Source organism: Anopheles coustani, chromosome X (genome assembly GCF_943734705.1).
Source record: "Anopheles coustani chromosome X, idAnoCousDA_361_x.2, whole genome shotgun sequence".
Lineage (NCBI taxonomy): Eukaryota > Metazoa > Arthropoda > Insecta > Diptera > Culicidae > Anopheles > Anopheles coustani.
The window spans coordinates 17234371-17250901 of NC_071290.1; the positions used below are offsets into that span (position 1 = coordinate 17234371).

A 16531-nucleotide genomic window follows, 5' to 3' on the forward strand; every position below is an offset into this window, starting at 1 on the left:
AATCCTTGAGTTTGTATAAACACATTCAAACGTGGCACATTAACACCTTTACCAGAAAGAAAACCGCCTATTGCGTAGAGCGTAGGCACGTACTCCAATTTCATACGCATGACTAAGCGACATACCCGTTTTAAAGAAAACAAAATGCATTGTGTCGTGAGTCAGCATCTGCCATCGCCGATAAAGGATTATCTAAAAGGTCCGAGGGACCTCCGTCAACAGTAGGAATTTGCAGATAACTTTAAATGGAAAACGGCGATGTCCACTTGCCTTGTGTTTACTATTTCAGTTAAAATTTCCTGAAAATACATTTCGCAGCTCGTGTGTGTTTTTAAGCCACCATCATCCAGCAATGTTCATGAATTCAAATAATGAATAATTTATGATTTTGTGCTGGTTATTTAGTATTACCGAAAAAGTTAAAAAATATATTCGCTTTCCATTTCTAGTCGCAGGCGGTCAAATGTACAACCAAGACATCGTACTAACCTACGAGTAAATTGTTAATCGTGTTCATTGCAATTTAGCAATCCAATTAGCTTAAATCCCTAGATAATTAGGATTGAACATACAAAGCACAAAAAACATGTACAAGTATTTATCGAGCGAGGTTTAGGAATTCACACGGCTCAGGGCATTGGCGAGAATCGGTGAGAGATGTTTAAATTCCAAACTGTTAATGAAATCCGAAGCACACTCCTCTGCTAATCCCTGCACGATATCGTTTATCTATTGTAATCACTTATTTTATCGTAATATTCGTTAGGAACGCAAATGCAATAGATTTTCTAGAACATGATTTCCGAACCGATTGCGCAAGCCGACACACCACCGGGCGGCAAATGGGAGGGAAACACACGTGAAGGGACCAGTCGCCCAGTCGGCTTAGGGCAACCCCGGGGCAAGCAGAGCGCCTAAATCATACTCGGGATCGAAATATAGATAAATCTAACCTCCGTTATCTTATCGTAAAGCCCCCCCCCGACGGAGGGCGGACGGGCCGGGCGGGCGGTCGTGCGTGCTGTTTATTTCGGCGTGTAATGTTCTTTTATCCGAAACTCGGCAACGAAGCCGCCGAAAAAGGCAACGCGCGGGTCAAAAATTGCCGCCCGCCGGCGGGATCCCGCTAGTTTCGCGGAGACTGCGGACCACGGCGTTTCGACTCGGTGTTGGTGATGGACGCAATTCTCCGAACCCGTGCGCTCGTTGGGTCAACCGTGCAGGAGAGATGGAACTCCCTGCTGGATGCAATCGGTACGGTTCGTTGAAAAGTTCAAACGAGTGGCCAACGCAGTCATCGCGTCTATAAATCTTGCGTTTATATTGCACAGGTGACGATCCGGCGTTCCTCTATATCTGGGCCTTGACCGCCTATGTGCATGCGTTCTTCTGGCTCGTCGGCGGTCTGTTCGTGCTGATGGATCTCACCAATCGGCCGGCGTTTCTGCGCCGCTACAAAACGCAGCCCGGCACGAACGAGCCGGTCGCATGGGACGGGCTGAGGCGCGTGATGGGCACCATCCTGTTCAATCAAACCGTGATCGGGATCCCGCTGACGTACGTCGGCTACCACGCAACAATCAAAGGCGCCGTGCCGAACGTGCGCATCCTGCCGTCGCTCGAGACGATCCTGCGCGATCTGGTGGTGTGCGTGGTGTTCGCCGAAATCGGGTTCTACTACGTGCACCGGTTGCTGCACCTCAAGCCGCTGTACCGGTACATCCACAAGAAGCACCACGAGTGGACGGCCCCGTTCGCCTGGACCGCCATGTACTGCCACCCGATCGAGCACGTCATCAGCAACATGATACCGCCGATGATCGGCATCCAGCTGATGAAGGCGCACATCTTCACCGCCGCCATCTGGTTCCCGCTGGTCATCTTCAACACGATACGGGACCACTGCGGCTACCATCTGCCGTTTTTCCCGAGCTCGGAGTACCACGACTATCACCACGCCAAGTAAGTCCTCCGCTCAGTGCAACCCCCCTCACTCCGCTGTGAAAGAGACCAACCGAGAGTTTGCCGGGTTTTCCTTTCTTCCCTCCCCGCAGGTTCACCGAATGCTTCGGCACGTTCGGCTACCTCGACTGGCTGCACGGGACGGACCGGAAGTTCCGCAAGTCGAAGCAACACCAGCGCCACCGGACCCTGTGGAGCCTCAAGTCGGCGCGGGAGATGTACCCGGACACCTGACGTCATCCTCCTTCGTGCGCGTGTGGTTTCGGGTAAGCAGCGCAGCATGACACACCTGGCCTCCAATCGGTTCCCTTTTTTTTTCTCCGGAGGTGCAATGAGGCTAGCACTCAGTATTACATATGACGTAGTAGTGACCCCCCTCCGGGAAGGCAATAAATGTAACATTTCGATTTTCTAGAAAAAAAAAACAAAAAATGAAAACGTTTGCACTGTAATTTTGGCCCCAAAACACACACACACACGCGTTATCTCGCGGCCGTTATCGATCTCTCTACAAGAAACCGCACGCCGAATGTGGGGGGAAAGGTTAAACTTAAAGCCACTCTCTCGGTGCGCCGACGTCCGACGACAGTTTTCCGTGTCCCGCAAACTAAACACTTTGATTCGGAAAAGAGGGTGTTATCTTTATTGTGTCAAAACAGTAAAGTGTCGTCCTCTGGTGTCGCCGACAGGCTTCGTTAGGTAACCGGCGAGCAGTTCAACGCGCCGCTATCGCCGGACCCTGATACGCCCTAATCGTGTTAAGCCACCTTAATTCAAATCAAATTCAACGCTGGCGCGCAACGAAACTAGGCCGGTGATATCGTTAAGGTGTCCGCTCTTGCCGTAATGTTGACCGATTTCCTTTCCTTTCTTTTTTCTTTATCTATCGGAAATGCTAACATTGGTAATTTTGAATGTCACCTGTAAGCACTGCACGTCCGGGATGGGACGGAAACGTTTGCGCCGGGGCCAACGTCGTCTCCGGGCGGGTGGGACGGGGTGGTGTGCGAACGCAAAAGGGGCGTGTAAGTTTCCGCCCAGCTGCCCGGAGGCACAGTGAGGCTCACAACTGGAGACTTTTGGTTCGAACTTTGAGGAATTCAAATGACAAACAACTCTTGCCTCACTCTACAGTTTGCTTTCTATAACGCAATCTCGTTTAACACTAATCACACCGCACATCGTCAATTTGACAATTAGTTTTTTCTTTCTTAGCGTAACCGCTAACGTTTGCATTAAAAAAAATAGACAAATTTTCATCGATGATAAGAATACAGTTAACCAAGCAAATTTAATGAGTAAATTTTATTTTAATGTTACATTTTTGAAGTACTTTCAAAAAATATTTCGACGGCCAGTAAGCCGGCCTTTAGGTCCTTGGCTGAAACTTTAGCCCTAGCCGAACCAGTCGTGTAAGGATCTTTTCAGTTGAAATGATACAGTTATCAAACTTGTTCAAAATTTAAAAGAAATGCTACTATTTATTTTGCTTTTAAAAGAAAGTTGCTAGCGTTTTCCGGTTTTGCATGAAAAGTTGTTTAAATTTGTCTATTTTATTTTAATGCAAACGTTAGTAGATAGTCAGTCCTCTCGGTTCAGTTGACGTATTTGCTTTTTGGCTGTTTTTAACAATGATGATATTTTCATTTTCAAAAGGTTTAAAGGTGCATTTTTCATCTTTCAAATGATGTACTTGTGAAGAAAACAAGTTCGCACAGCCGAAAATTGGGCGCACCACACCTATTTTAAAAACACGCAGAAGTTTTAGCGTGGCAACAATGCACTCAAATCTCAAAGTTGTGCATTTCTAAACATTTTACAGCTTTTGTTTTATTATACGGTTTATTCATTCTTTATTACGAGAGCGTTCCGGCCTCCTCGCCCCTCTCATTGATCTCATTTGTCTAGAAATTATCATAAGAACTCGGGAAGCTAACGGAGTTGCGGTAATGTGGAAAAATATTAAACTACGCAAATTTGAGATCGAAATATGGGCGTTATTTTTCACACCTTTTTTTTTATTCGGCAGTTTTTCTTCTATCATCATCGAAGAAATCATATCATAAATTTGGATAAATCAGGTTCTCTACAACCCGGAGCTTATCGCAATCGAATCGCATGAAAAGTCACAGAGACAACAATAAAACATTATTTTAAAGAGTCAAACTGATGCATCCGGTATGATTGTGTTTTGAAAATGTTTGTATGATTGTGTTTTGATTTAAATTTGTCAATTGTTTAGGTTGACGCCCCTAAATAAGGCCCTTTTTGTTATCTATAACAAACCGTTACGGAGATATTACAGCACAGACCGGATTTACGGCAAATTAGCGCGCCGGTATAACTAGTGTTGGTGCCCAAACTTCAGGGATATGTGCAGTGTGAGTCGATTTTGGAAAGTTTAATTAATTTTTAAAAGTTTTAAAATTTCAAATTATCGTGGTGATGTCAATGTTGGCGACTGTAGCTGAGTTGTATTTAAATTTAATTGCATCAAATGCTCGTCCTAACACGATAAGCCACTGTGCGAGCCAGCACGTCAATGGCAGCCGGAAATTCCGGTGGCACACGGCTCCGTTTCCTGTGCCTGTCCGCTTGGCTTTCCCCACAAGTATAGCATAGATTTTCTGGCAATCGGCCCCGGCTAAGGGTGAAAGTGGGTGCTGTTTACTGTCACGCTATTTTAAAACGCTGATCCAACACCGCAGCCTTGCAGCACTTGCGGGTGGCGGGTATCGTGTTTCCCTGCGTTCGATTTGCCCATGCGCCGGTTTTCCGGCACCAATACCAAACCACCAGCGCACCGATACCGACCTGGCATATGGCAAGGTGCCAAACAAACTTCGGCCGCGTAGGAAAATTCGTGCCCGGGCGCCTGGCGGGGAGGGGAAAGGGGAAAGCTGCTCCGTCGTTTTCATTCATCTTCACATCTTCTTCGGTGTTGCACGCGGTAAGATAACGTAGAATGACGGGAAACAAGAAGGGTGTATAACGAGGGAGAGAGGGAGAGCGTGGGACGGTCGGGAAAACGGTGGAAAATGAGCAAACGAGGGTCGAGGGTTTTGTGCTGTCTTTTTTATCATTTTGGCAAATAAAGGCAGGCGTTCATTTGCACGGGGATTAGCGCTTGAAATCACCCACACTAGTTTGCTGACATCCTGCCTGGAAATGTCCTGACACGACTGCTTCGACCTCGACCTGCCGAGAGGCCGGCCCCCTTTCGGAGAGGAAGCAAAAAAAAACAGCCAAAACACAGACATTTAAACAACAGGCGTTTGCAACGTCGAGCGTGTCTCCGGTCCGTTGTGGGTTTTCCACGACGCTGCAACTCGCACCGTATATCCTTCCAATTTCCCCGCCATTCATCTCGTCCCGGCCCTTGTCCCACTCGCTCGCTCTCTCACTCTGGTTCGCTCCGGGCCTTCGACATTCCCGCGCACTCGGTCCCATCGAATGTGGCGTGGTGTGCGTACAGAGGACATCTAGCAGTCAGCACCGATTCCAAAACCCCCGCGGAGGGAGGGGGTGGAAATGAAACAAAAGAAGGGAAAAATAAAATTGAAGAAATATACACAAAAAAAAACGTGGTGGAAATCCCACCGACCGATCTTTTGCCTGTCAGGCTCCGTGGAAGAGGCCTTGTGAGAGCGTTGGGATTTTCCCCCGTGAATGACTCCTACACGTCCTGCTAGCGTTCGTGTGTGCGTGTGGGTGTGTTTGTGTACGTAGCTGCGTGAAGGACGAATCGAGGCGTGCGTGGGTGTAGGTTTCGCTTTATCTGTGGTGTGCGTGTGAATGTATGTGTAGGTGGTCACGGTCGGCGTGATAAGACGCGGAGAGGACGCGGGTGAACGAACCCCGGGATGCGGTAGGATAGGATGCGTTAGATAAGCCCCTGTCGGATGTCGGTGAGAGGGTTCACGCCGTCCGCGAGGGGAGCGAAGGGACCCCGCTCCGACCGGGTTCGTTTTTTTTCCCCCGACCCCGACCCCGATAATTGTTGAATTTAGTACGCATCCGTCGGCATGAGGAGGACAATGTGTGCAGTTGCGCACTGGTGTCCTAACAGCGCGCTGCTGGTGTTGGTACATCGCACACACACACACACACACAGAGCGCGAGCTGGGTTCCCGTTCGCGTGTGCCTCCGCACGGCAGCTACAGGGAACGGTGCGCTGTGTGACGGTGACTTTTCCGTGCGTGCGTTCAGTGTCACATTCCTACCCGAACCCCGAGCTACGTGTCGGCTGCTGGCTTCCGGACGGTCGAGCAGCGATTCCGGCGGCATCAGCGGAACACCCCGCACCGAGTGCACACACCGAGCGCGCACCTACCCCTACTCTTCACTCCCCCCTTTCGTCAACGAAGCCACGACGCGGTGGGACGCGGGTCGCATGCGAACAGTGCGACGTTCCGGCCTGCCCCCCCGCCAGTCGCGGACATTAGGAGTTTCCTCACACACCCGTCACCAACAGCACACACAAACACCTCGGTGTACACTCCGCAGCAGAGAGACAGCAGGCAGGGATCGCTGCGCGGTCGAGCGTGTCCGTGTGCATAAGAGCAGCGGATTATAACACGACGGTGCCCTCCGACGGTGGTTCGATTGCAGGCGAAAGCCGAGGACGCGCGCGTTACAGCGAACGCGAGCACCAAAGCGGAGCGGACCAAACATCCAACACACACACACACACATACACCCACGCGCAGGAAAGCACACAGCACGGGGCAATGGTGAAGGTGCAGGGCGGCAGCAAGTGATCCTAATACACCCCCCTGCCCTCCATTCCCACCTTCCATCCCCACCCGGGCCGCACACCGACGACGCGTCAACTTTCCCAACGCTCCAATCAATCTGCACCACTCGGCCACCATCACCATCAACCGGAACCACACCAAAACCCTGTTCCCGCGTCCACCACGGTAAGTACGAGACCGCGCTCCATATCCCAGGGCGTGTATTGTGGCAGGTCGCCTGTGGGACTTTCGTGTGTGACTGGGCCAAAGGGCCAGGTGGAGTGGCTTTTTGTGGCAACGACCTAACAATACTCGGCTAGCTGAAAGGGGCCTCGTGATGAACTAAAGGCGGCCTCCTTCGTTGTGCGGGAAGTAATGAACTCAAGCGCCACAACTCACGTGCTACAAAAAGGCTCTCCGTCTCCCTCGCTTCGCCTGCACCGGTTCACCGATTTTTTTGTAGTACACCTGGGAAGTGTAAGGATGATGTCATGCCTTTTTGGTCGTTTGGTAAAAAAAAGCAAACCCACAACAAAGAAACCAACACGAGCCATTACTCGATCCCCCGCGGTTGTGCTGTCCCCGAAAACAGGAGACGAAAAAAAAAGAAACCCACCAGGCGCCAACCCGTTTGCCGAGCCCTTTCCCCTGCGGAATATGTTACCGTGTGGTGAAATGTCAACGGACACGGGTGTAGTGCATGAACGAGAACGCCGCCACGGAGCCACAGAAGTCACAGTTGCATTTGTTTCCCCTTCATATTTCAGATGCCTGGCATTGTGGTTTTCCAACGCCGCTGGTCCGTGGGGTCGGACGATCTGGTAGTTCCTGGACTGTTCCTGTTAGTCATCCATTTTATATGGTAAGCGAAGATGTGCGACACTTCCGGTCGCCATTGTCAACGGTTCCGTGCAGCAAGAGCGAGGGGTGGACCTCAATAAAGTATTATTGAGCCAGGGTACTAGAGCTCTGGTACGCGGTTTAGGAGTTAGTAAGCCTCCTCAAGACCTACGAAGAGCTACACCTCTAGCTAAAAGTAATTCTGTGTCTATAAATGTAACACAATAGTGGCGCGGAAATGCTAGGACATTTCTATTAGAAGTTCGCCTCGCTCTCCGAGGAGAGTTATTGTGCCCTATTGAGGGACGGTACATTAAAGCTCGGTTATAAGTTGTTCGTAATACTGAGGGTACTCGAGATTTGAAGCCACAATTTCCAGCGTGATGTTTCTTCGAACTAGCACTTAGAGCATTAGTACCTCCCGAGGAAAAACTACTCGTCTGGGAGTAATGAAAAGTTGATTATAGTTTAGGTTGCCTCCGCTCTTGCTGGATAAACTGTCTAGACGAGAACCAAGGTCGCCGTCGGTATCAGCTTCACCACAAGGTTTCGTTAATAACACTCTTAGGTTCGTCGTGCTATCGGTGGTAACGCTTACATTCCACTTCGACCGAGCTGAACATTGCATACAGCAGCTATGGTACTTCGAGATAGGTTATATCATTCTGCTGGCAGGTAATAGACGATCGGAGCGTTTGTTGCCAACTTAGACCGCTGCTATAGCTTCCCCCGGTCTGCTCTCGCTCGTTTCAGCGTGCGTGTGCCTGGAGCTGGCGATCTGCATCGTTTCGATGCGGGGCAGCATCCTGGATACGGATCCGCGCTCTTCGATGCAGTACCTGCTGTACGCACGCCTGCTGCTGATGCTGGCCGACATCGCCTGGCTGACCGTCGGCATCATCTGGCTGCGGGACAACTACGTGACGTGCCCGGTCGAGGAGCCGAAGGAGGTGGTGCTGGCCGCGATCGCCTGCAACCTGTTTGTGATACTCAGCATGATCACCACCGTCTGGTGCACGTTCGATCCGGCCGGCCGGTCGTGGGTGAAGATGAAGAAGTACCAGCGTTCGATGCGCGAGTCCGAGTCGCGCTTCAATTACAAGCGCAGCGGCAGCCGAAGCCGCAACTGGCGCCAGCGGAAGGTCATCCGGGCGTACCAGGATAGCTGGGATCACCGGTGTCGGCTGCTGTTCTGCTGCATGGGCAACAGCGACCGCAGCCGGAACTCGTTCACCGACATCGCTCGGTTGCTGAGTGACTTTTTTCGCGACCTGGACGTCGTGCCCTCGGACGTGGTCGCGGGGCTCGTGCTGTTGCGCAAGTTTCAAAAGTTGGAACGCGAGGTGATTGTCCGCCAGGTGAGTGTTTCCAGCGAGAGTGAGAGTGTATGTTGTACTGCACTCGCAAACGGGAGGACATACAAACAAACTCATTCTGATATATTCCAGCAAAAGAATGGCACACATAAGTTCCTTTCCGGGGTGCCTATCACTGCGAGCACACAGTTTCTGGCGCTGAACGATTCCAGAGACTACGACCACTTCCAGGTAATTCCTAGAGCTAGAGCTGCTAGCCGACGATGTTGTATCTATCGTGTCACTAACATACGCTTGACGCTCCCCACGCAGGCGGTAATACGGTATATGTATTTCGCGCAAGGTGCCTACGGCTGGCCGATGTATCTGATGAGCCACTCCAGCACCGGCGTGTGCCATTTGGCCTCGGAACTACGGTACTGCTTCTGTCGCCGAAACACGGTCGATGTGGTCGACGATAATTGCTGCTTTTGCAACTACGCTGCGCTCAAGAAGATGCTCGAGCTGGGTGAGGTAAGTGGTGTGCGGAATGCGGATGGCGGAGTGATGCTGGCGACACACTCCTTTTGATTGTTTGTTTGTTTGTTTGTTTGTTTTCCTCGCAGGTGGAGGTGATCTACGCTACATATCACGTCGATATCGCCGAAACGCCGTTTTTCGTAGCGATCGATTATAACTACAACAAAATCGTCATCAGCATCCGGGGCACGCTCAGCATGAAGGACGTGCTGACCGATCTGAATGCGGAGGGCGAACCGCTGCCCCTCAACCCGCCCCGGGAGGACTGGCTCGGGCACAAGGGCATGGTGCAGGCGGCCATCTACATCAAGAAGAAGCTGGAGGAGGAGAATCTCATCCAGCGCGCGCTCGTACACAATCCAACGCGGGGCACGCAAAACTTTGGCCTCATCCTCGTCGGGCACTCGCTGGGGGCCGGCACGGCCGCCATTCTGGCCATCCTCATGAAGCAGGAGTACGAGGTGCTGCACTGCTACAGCTACTCGCCGCCGGGAGGCTTGTTGAGGTATGACGTCCTTCCGACGAATCTTTCGATAATTCATTCATATGAATCTTCTGTGTGGAGTTTTCCCTTCCCAATTTTAGTAACATTTCAGGCTTCACTAATCTGTTATTCTTGATTCTTTGGGATTCTTGGAGAATCGGGGAGATACATAAATCTCTAACATCGAGAGTCATGTTCACATAACATTAAGCAGCTCCTTTAACATAACGCATAATTCATTCTCCCTGGGAATGTTCCCTTACAGTATGCCCGCGGTGGAGTACAGTAAGTCGTTCATCACCTCCGTCGTGGTGGGGAAGGATGTTGTGCCACGAATCGGCCTGTACCAGATGGAGGCACTGCGCGCGGACCTGATCAACGCCATCCAGCGGAGCATCGATCCGAAGTGGAAAACAATCGCCTGCTCGGTGATATGCTGCTGCTGCGGACCGGAGCCGACGTCCGTCACGATGATGTCGACGAAGGATTCGAACGTGCAGCGCTACAAGCAGGATCGGAACAGTGCCCGCCAGAGCACCGTACACCCGAACGACAACTCGATCGCCCTAACGCTGCACCATCCGCTCTATCCGCCGGGCCGCATCATTCACATTGTGCGACACCATCCAGCTCAGGAAGAGTGAGTAGAACTGCACTGTCTATGTTTTGCAGGGCTAATTTTCCTTCCCCCTCACTCGCCAACCAAGGCAAATGCTGAAAAAACGAGAGCCCGTCTACCAGGCGATTTGGGCTGATAATAAGGATTTCGACGAAGTGCTCATCTCGCCCGTCATGATTCAAGATCACATGCCAGACACGGTGTTGGCAGCGTTGGAAAAGGTATGTATACATGGCAGTCGTTGATATGTTCTCAAAAGTCACGCGATTTAAAGTCAACAATAGCTTATCATTTGGTGAGAGAGTCTATATTGCCCGCCTTATATCAGTCGCTTTGCGTATCGAAATCATCTACAACTTTGCTACCTTGGCTTACAACTTAAACTTTAATATATAAATATATCGTGCGCCGCAGCAGCCCTTGTGATGGGAATGTTAGGAGTGCAGGGTTAGTTTAGCCCTGACGGGTTTACAGCCGTGCCGCGAAACGTTAATATTTTTCGCTACGATTTGCAAGAGAGACTGATTGGTTTCGAGATCGATGCCGACCGATACTGCCTCCCGTCGGATACACTGCTCCAAATCGTGCTCGGTCAGGGTGTGGAATGCAATAACCGTTGCCTCCGGTAGTTCTCTGCGAAGCGTGTCCACTGACAGCGCCGGGCCGGAGCCCTGGAACACGAACAGGGCGCGCAGGAAGAGGTGGTTTTTCCTGCCGATCGAACGCAATCGGTTGCTCATTTTGACAACGACGCCCATATCTACATCTGCGCTAAGATGGTCGACCACCAGCAGATAGTGGGTACATTTGCTTCGCATAAACGATGCTCGTTGGATTTTGAACAGTGTTGATTTGAATGCAGCATATCGGTTCCTGCCCGATCCGGGTTCGCTTGCCGCCACAAAGTAAACCCCATCCGGCCAGGGGAAGTTGGCCGCAATCTCCTTAGCCGCCAGGCTCTTGCCCACTCCCGTGCTGCCGTGGAATGCCATACAGCGGTAGGGCAGGTGGGGCTCGCCCTGGAACCACTGCTTTATTTCCCGCAGGGCAGTATCTTGCCCTACAATGTGAGCTTCTAGTGCTCGTACCATGGCTGCATAGTTTACTTTCTTTCCACCACACAAATTATCCGAAGCACGAGACAACCGGTCAAAGGTTTGATGATAGTGCTTCGTCAGCTCCAGCTGCAAGCTTTCCGACTGCTCGATGACCTTCATCAAACCCACGGAACAAAGTGCAACGACAACGAGCGAAATTGTCCATCTTCTTAGCACGGATCCAAAGTTTCTTTGTTTCTGGCGAATCGCAGGATGTGCGGTCGTTTCGTCCAGCGCTGTGAGCTTTCGGAGCGTCATCTTTTTCTTGGCCGTTTTGCGCTGTCTTTGGGCTGGTGGAGGTGGCTCGTCCAGTTCCATAGGTTCCTGATTATCAAACACGGGCGCCATCTGAAAGAGATGGGTAAAACAAGATACTGATGTTATCATGGTTGATATACCGAGTGCGAGACGATTTTTTGCAGTAAATGTGAACAAATTGTTCCTCACCTTTGACAGCACTGGAAAGGACACCGCTTGCTCTCTCGACCGCTTCGTTGCGGCTAGTAATCCTTGGATATACCTTACATAATATCCTTCTCAGTGCTGTCAAATTTATCTGAATATTGGTAGCAAACATGAGAAATATATTTTGTTTGAGTTTACTGCCAAAATTCGTCACGCACCCTGTTTTGTTGACCAAAATGCTACTTAACTAAAGAACGGTGACAAGTGCATGCGATTCAGGCGACGAGTTCACTAGCTAACAAAATCCTTATCACGCACTCCGCCCGCCCTTTCTTCCTTCCCAGGTGGTGGCCTCGATCGGACCGCAGAAACCACACCGTCAATTTACCAAAGTAAATCCAGTCGGCTCTCCGGATGCGAAAACCAGTCTGATTGCGCCGGGAGAACAGTCAACCGTAAGCGAACCACTTCAATCCAATCCCGCCACACCAGTCCTACCACATAAGATCTGTCTGGAAACTTCTTTTACCAATATGCAATTGATACAGCTACACCGTGAAGGGTTGGTGCAGCAGCAGCAGCCGCCGCCGCAACACGACGACGGCTCGAAAGTGTCCTCCCTGGCGGACTGCAGTGCGCTCGGGCGGCGCAGCGCCCAGTCCAGCCTGGTGGACGACAGTGGCATTCCCAAGAGCATCTCAGGACCGAGCGAAGTAACAACTGTGATTTTAGCGGAAGTGAGCGCCGCACCGCCGCCGCCGGCACCGGCGGCCCCAAGCAGCACCGTCAAGACGTTGAATTTTATCGCCACTGTTAACCCCACTCGCAACGATCTGTACCTCATGTTTCAGCCGGCCGCGGCCGGGACCGCGCAGGGCCCGCTGTACAGTAGGTCGGACAACCTGTCGCTCGGTGTCACCCGGCGCAACTCGTACGAAGTCCAGAAGGTGGACCTAATCCACGATGATTGGTTCGGCATGGCACCGCTCGCTAGTCCGGAAAGTTTGTCCGAGCTGTCGAGCATCAGCTCGCGGGCCAGCATGTCCACCGGCGGCGGCCTCCTGGGGGAGCACCCCCGACCGGACCACCAAAAAGACACGCGGCCGGTTCGGGGCGCCGAAAAGGGTGGCAGTGCGGCCGACGCGGGTGCGGCCGAATCGCAGCTGCACACGCCCAAGGTGCTGCGCCGCACGCCCAAGGTGACCGGGAACCTGTCGACGTGCGCCGAGGATGCGCGCACCGTCTACCAGTACAAGCGGATGGGCAAAATCTTCGTCCTTAATCAACCATCGTCCGACTCCAGCACTACCCTCGACAGCTACGACACCGAGCAGGCGGTGGCGGAAGAGAACAGTATACTAGCTACAATCAACGAGAAGGATCTTCCGCAGGGCACGTTGGCGCCACGGTCCGCGGACACCGGCGACGACAAGGCCAAATCATGCACCTCCAGCTGTCCATCATGTCCATGCCGTACCGTGTCCGATGGTAAATGCTGCGAAAAGTTCAACCACCGAGAGTGCTATAACTATAAGTACACTTCGTTTAATGTTTTCAAATTTCACAAAGCAAGCGAAAATGTCAAGAGTGAGCCCGCGGGCACTGGTGTTAGTAGTGGAGTGGGTAGAGGCAACGGCTGCCCCGCAGGCGGGAGTCGCATGACCACCACCACCACCACCACCTCCATCACGTCGGGCCACGTCGTAACCGAGGACAATAATAGTATTTACCAGGCCCAGATTGTCCCTCCCGTGCCGAACTCAACGTCCAAGGATGGCCTACTGGAGTCGCACTTTCCCGTGTTTTACGGCAAAAGCTTCGAAGACGAGCCGAGCGCCGTGAGCCAAACGGCCGATCACCTAGCGAGCAATAACGTTAAACCGTTGATCGCCATCAAGCTGCGAGGCCACAGCAACAATGTACAACAAGAGGCGCGCAGCGACAACTTCCCGCTGCTGCTCAACCTAGCGGAACACTCACCGTCGCCGAACGGGGGGTTCGGGCGGCGGAAAAACACCGTCCACCCGACGGACGGGAAGATTATCGTGGTGGACGGGTTCAACCCGACGGGCGTCGAGACGAGCGGTGAATCGCAAAACTCGTCCATTTGCTCCTACTCCTCCTCGACACCGAAGCATACGCAGCGTGTAAGCAAATCGGAAAGTAATGTTTAATGAGCACCACCCACTTACCACCAGATGGCAGATAGTGAGTAGTGATAAAGAATTACCTCTGGCTTACAAAACTACAATTACATTCAGTTGCACGTGCCGGCCAACCACGCACGCACTCTGCAGCGACATTTGCTCAATCGACCCCCCGAGTAAAGGGCGATAAAATGTGCCAAAGCTATATATGCTCGTTATAATTGTTATGTACAGCGTGTTTCCGTTGCCTGAAAGTGACGTGTATCTCAAAGTTTTGATTTTATGATTCATTTTCGAAGTACTCATTTATGATCACCTTTTGTTCTGTTTTCGTTCCATTCCTTCTGGTACCGCCGTGCTGGCTAATAGCTACCACATCACATAGGTGTACTACTCGCAGATAAGTTAGCAAGCATAGAATAATATGTTTCCAGAAAGAGAAAGAAAGTAAAACCAAACGTTGAGGAGTCTAGGATCATGAATGTCAATTTTACTATACACAACATATTACGACGTATGAGGGCAACGCGGTTTGTATTAAAATGGGATATATATAAGATACTAGCGAAAACAAAAAGAAACATCCAAACAAGGCGCCAGAGAGCAAACAATTAGATCAAAAAATGAACTGTTGTAGTGTAATAAATTTCAAATAATTAAAAACTAAAATGGACGGCAAGGAAAGTAATATATTCTAAATTTGTGATCCTAACCAAGATGATCGTAAAATTTGCAAAACGAGGCTCACGAGGTGAAACGAAGCTAAGAGAAAAAAAATGTGAAGAGGGGAACTAAATGAAAATTGATTATTACGCCGATAAAATCCAATATTAACTTAAATACCCAGCTAAAGAGACACCTTCCTATCTTACAAGTAACGCAAACGATAAAACATCCACATAAATAACAAATAAATTGTTTGACTTATGTTTCACTTCCTTTCGTATTTTTGAAAATGAGGTACGTGTTGCAGTACTCTTCATTTGATAGATAGAAATAGACATCAATATTTTTGACAGGTTTACAAACAATCACAGATGACCATACATTCTATGTATTTTTTCGTAAATGAATAAAACTAGTCCATATTAGCCTACCAAGAACTGCATTGCTAAAACAATGCACTGAAGTGGATGAAACTATGCATATTTAGAATAAAGCAATCTGTGTGCATGGAATTTTGTGGAGTGCGGTGAATTGATGAGCGTTTAAGCCGACTACATAACTTAGTCATACCAATGCAAAATGCGCATGGAAAAAGAATGTTTGTACCGGGCACCAAACGACATCGTTTTGTACCATGTACCATGCAGAGATAGTTAATGCATTTCAAAACCGATTGAAGTTTATCCAGCTATACGTATGCTATAGCATCTCAGAGATATTTAAATAAACTACTATACTCCACAACTAATTCCAGGGACTTTTTGTTAACATTTGTATAAAAAAAATCATGGGAAGCATCTAGAATCTTATTCAAATTATGTTTACATTGTGTTCAAAGTTTACATGAAATCGTACATACCTGAATGAAAATATAGAAGTTGATCCAATAAACAGTACGTCGGCTACAGCTTCAATGATAACTGTTCGTATTCGATCATTGCACTAGCTAGGATTGGAGAGATTGATTGCCACCGTTTGTTGCAATACAGTAAGTCAGTCAACTAATTTCACTGGAGACGGAAAAGAATATAATTTACGAACAATTCAAATTCATATTGGCTTTGCTTATTATACTCACGGCATACGTTAAAACAGGATGATCTGCGAAAATAAACTGCCTTGATTCGTTAATTGCGTAAATTGCGTGAAGAAGAATATATCAATTTCTAGACGTGAACATGAATGTTTTTGTTCTAGTTGAATTCGGTAGTTTTGGCCAAGGTGTATAAATTAAAAGGTGAAGTAGTCCAGTGTAAAATGACTTTTCATGACTTGACATAACTCGGGGTCCACACTACAGCGCGACGTCCCGTCACGAATCGCGGCGTCGCCTGACAGGCGGCCGAACTCCATACAAAAAAAATGTCGCACAAATCGCGCTAGTGTGGAAACAGCGAAAAACGCGACGTCGCGCTAGCTCTTGACAAACGTCAATTCGAAACGTAAAGAAACCAACAGCTGGACAAAACGTAAACAAACCGAATCACAAACCAGTTCCAGTTCGGTAGTGAATCAGAGCGGAGGTTAGCAGTGCACAAGTTTCCTGAAAGGGTTAGCGGAAAAGTAAGGTTACAGCACGACCGCGTGGTCACGCCGAGCTGGAGCTCAGGTCAGCCAAATCCTAGCTGCCGCACATCTCGTGCTGTTTGAGTCAATCAAGCGGACCACGAGTTCTTGTGTCCTGACAACGGAAGGAATTATCCCTCCCGTGGACGGCGGGTGGACATATGGCTTTTATAG

At 49.9% G+C, this 16531-nt stretch overlaps 3 protein-coding genes across 3 annotated transcripts; 2 read left to right on the forward strand and 1 right to left on the reverse strand.

Moving 5' to 3' along the window:
• Nucleotides 1–1175: 1175 nt before the first annotated feature.
• LOC131269256 (fatty acid hydroxylase domain-containing protein 2-like) lies at nucleotides 1176–2196 on the forward strand. The gene is made up of 3 exons (XM_058271605.1): nucleotides 1176–1254; nucleotides 1332–1962; nucleotides 2055–2196. Exons 1-3 carry the CDS (start codon nucleotides 1176–1178, stop codon nucleotides 2194–2196), a joined length of 852 nt encoding a protein of 283 aa, XP_058127588.1.
• A 5269-nt stretch (nucleotides 2197–7465) lies between these two features.
• Nucleotides 7466–14152, forward strand: LOC131269402 (diacylglycerol lipase-alpha). Its single transcript, XM_058271746.1, has 9 exons — nucleotides 7466–7560; nucleotides 8107–8213; nucleotides 8292–8896; nucleotides 8987–9085; nucleotides 9167–9367; nucleotides 9460–9878; nucleotides 10123–10497; nucleotides 10565–10697; nucleotides 12323–14152. The coding sequence occupies exons 1-9, from the start codon at nucleotides 7466–7468 to the stop codon at nucleotides 14150–14152; spliced, it is 3864 nt and encodes a 1287-aa protein (XP_058127729.1).
• On the reverse strand, nucleotides 10778–16000 carry LOC131269406 (uncharacterized). Its single transcript, XM_058271754.1, has 3 exons — nucleotides 15870–16000; nucleotides 15651–15801; nucleotides 10778–11921 (listed from the first exon to the last, which is right to left on the reverse strand). Exon 3 carries the CDS (start codon nucleotides 11919–11921, stop codon nucleotides 10911–10913), a length of 1011 nt encoding a protein of 336 aa, XP_058127737.1. The 5' UTR covers nucleotides 15651–15801; nucleotides 15870–16000; the 3' UTR covers nucleotides 10778–10910.
• Nucleotides 16001–16531: the final 531 nt, after the last annotated feature.

Excerpts from the sequence above, each read along its gene's own strand:
- LOC131269256 (XM_058271605.1), top strand. The coding sequence starts at position 1,176 with ATGGACGCAATTCTCCGAACCCGTGCGCTCGTTGGGTCAACCGTGCAG. Across the intron at positions 1,255-1,331 it reads CTCCCTGCTGGATGCAATCG|GTGACGATCCGGCGTTCCTC; the intron begins GTACGGTTCGTT and ends TATATTGCACAG. Across the intron at positions 1,963-2,054 it reads CACGACTATCACCACGCCAA|GTTCACCGAATGCTTCGGCA; the intron begins GTAAGTCCTCCG and ends CCCTCCCCGCAG.
- LOC131269402 (XM_058271746.1), top strand. The coding sequence starts at position 7,466 with ATGCCTGGCATTGTGGTTTTCCAACGCCGCTGGTCCGTGGGGTCGGAC. Across the intron at positions 9,086-9,166 it reads GAGACTACGACCACTTCCAG|GCGGTAATACGGTATATGTA; the intron begins GTAATTCCTAGA and ends CTCCCCACGCAG. Across the intron at positions 9,368-9,459 it reads AGATGCTCGAGCTGGGTGAG|GTGGAGGTGATCTACGCTAC; the intron begins GTAAGTGGTGTG and ends TTTTCCTCGCAG.
- LOC131269406 (XM_058271754.1), bottom strand. The coding sequence starts at position 11,921 with ATGGCGCCCGTGTTTGATAATCAGGAACCTATGGAACTGGACGAGCCA.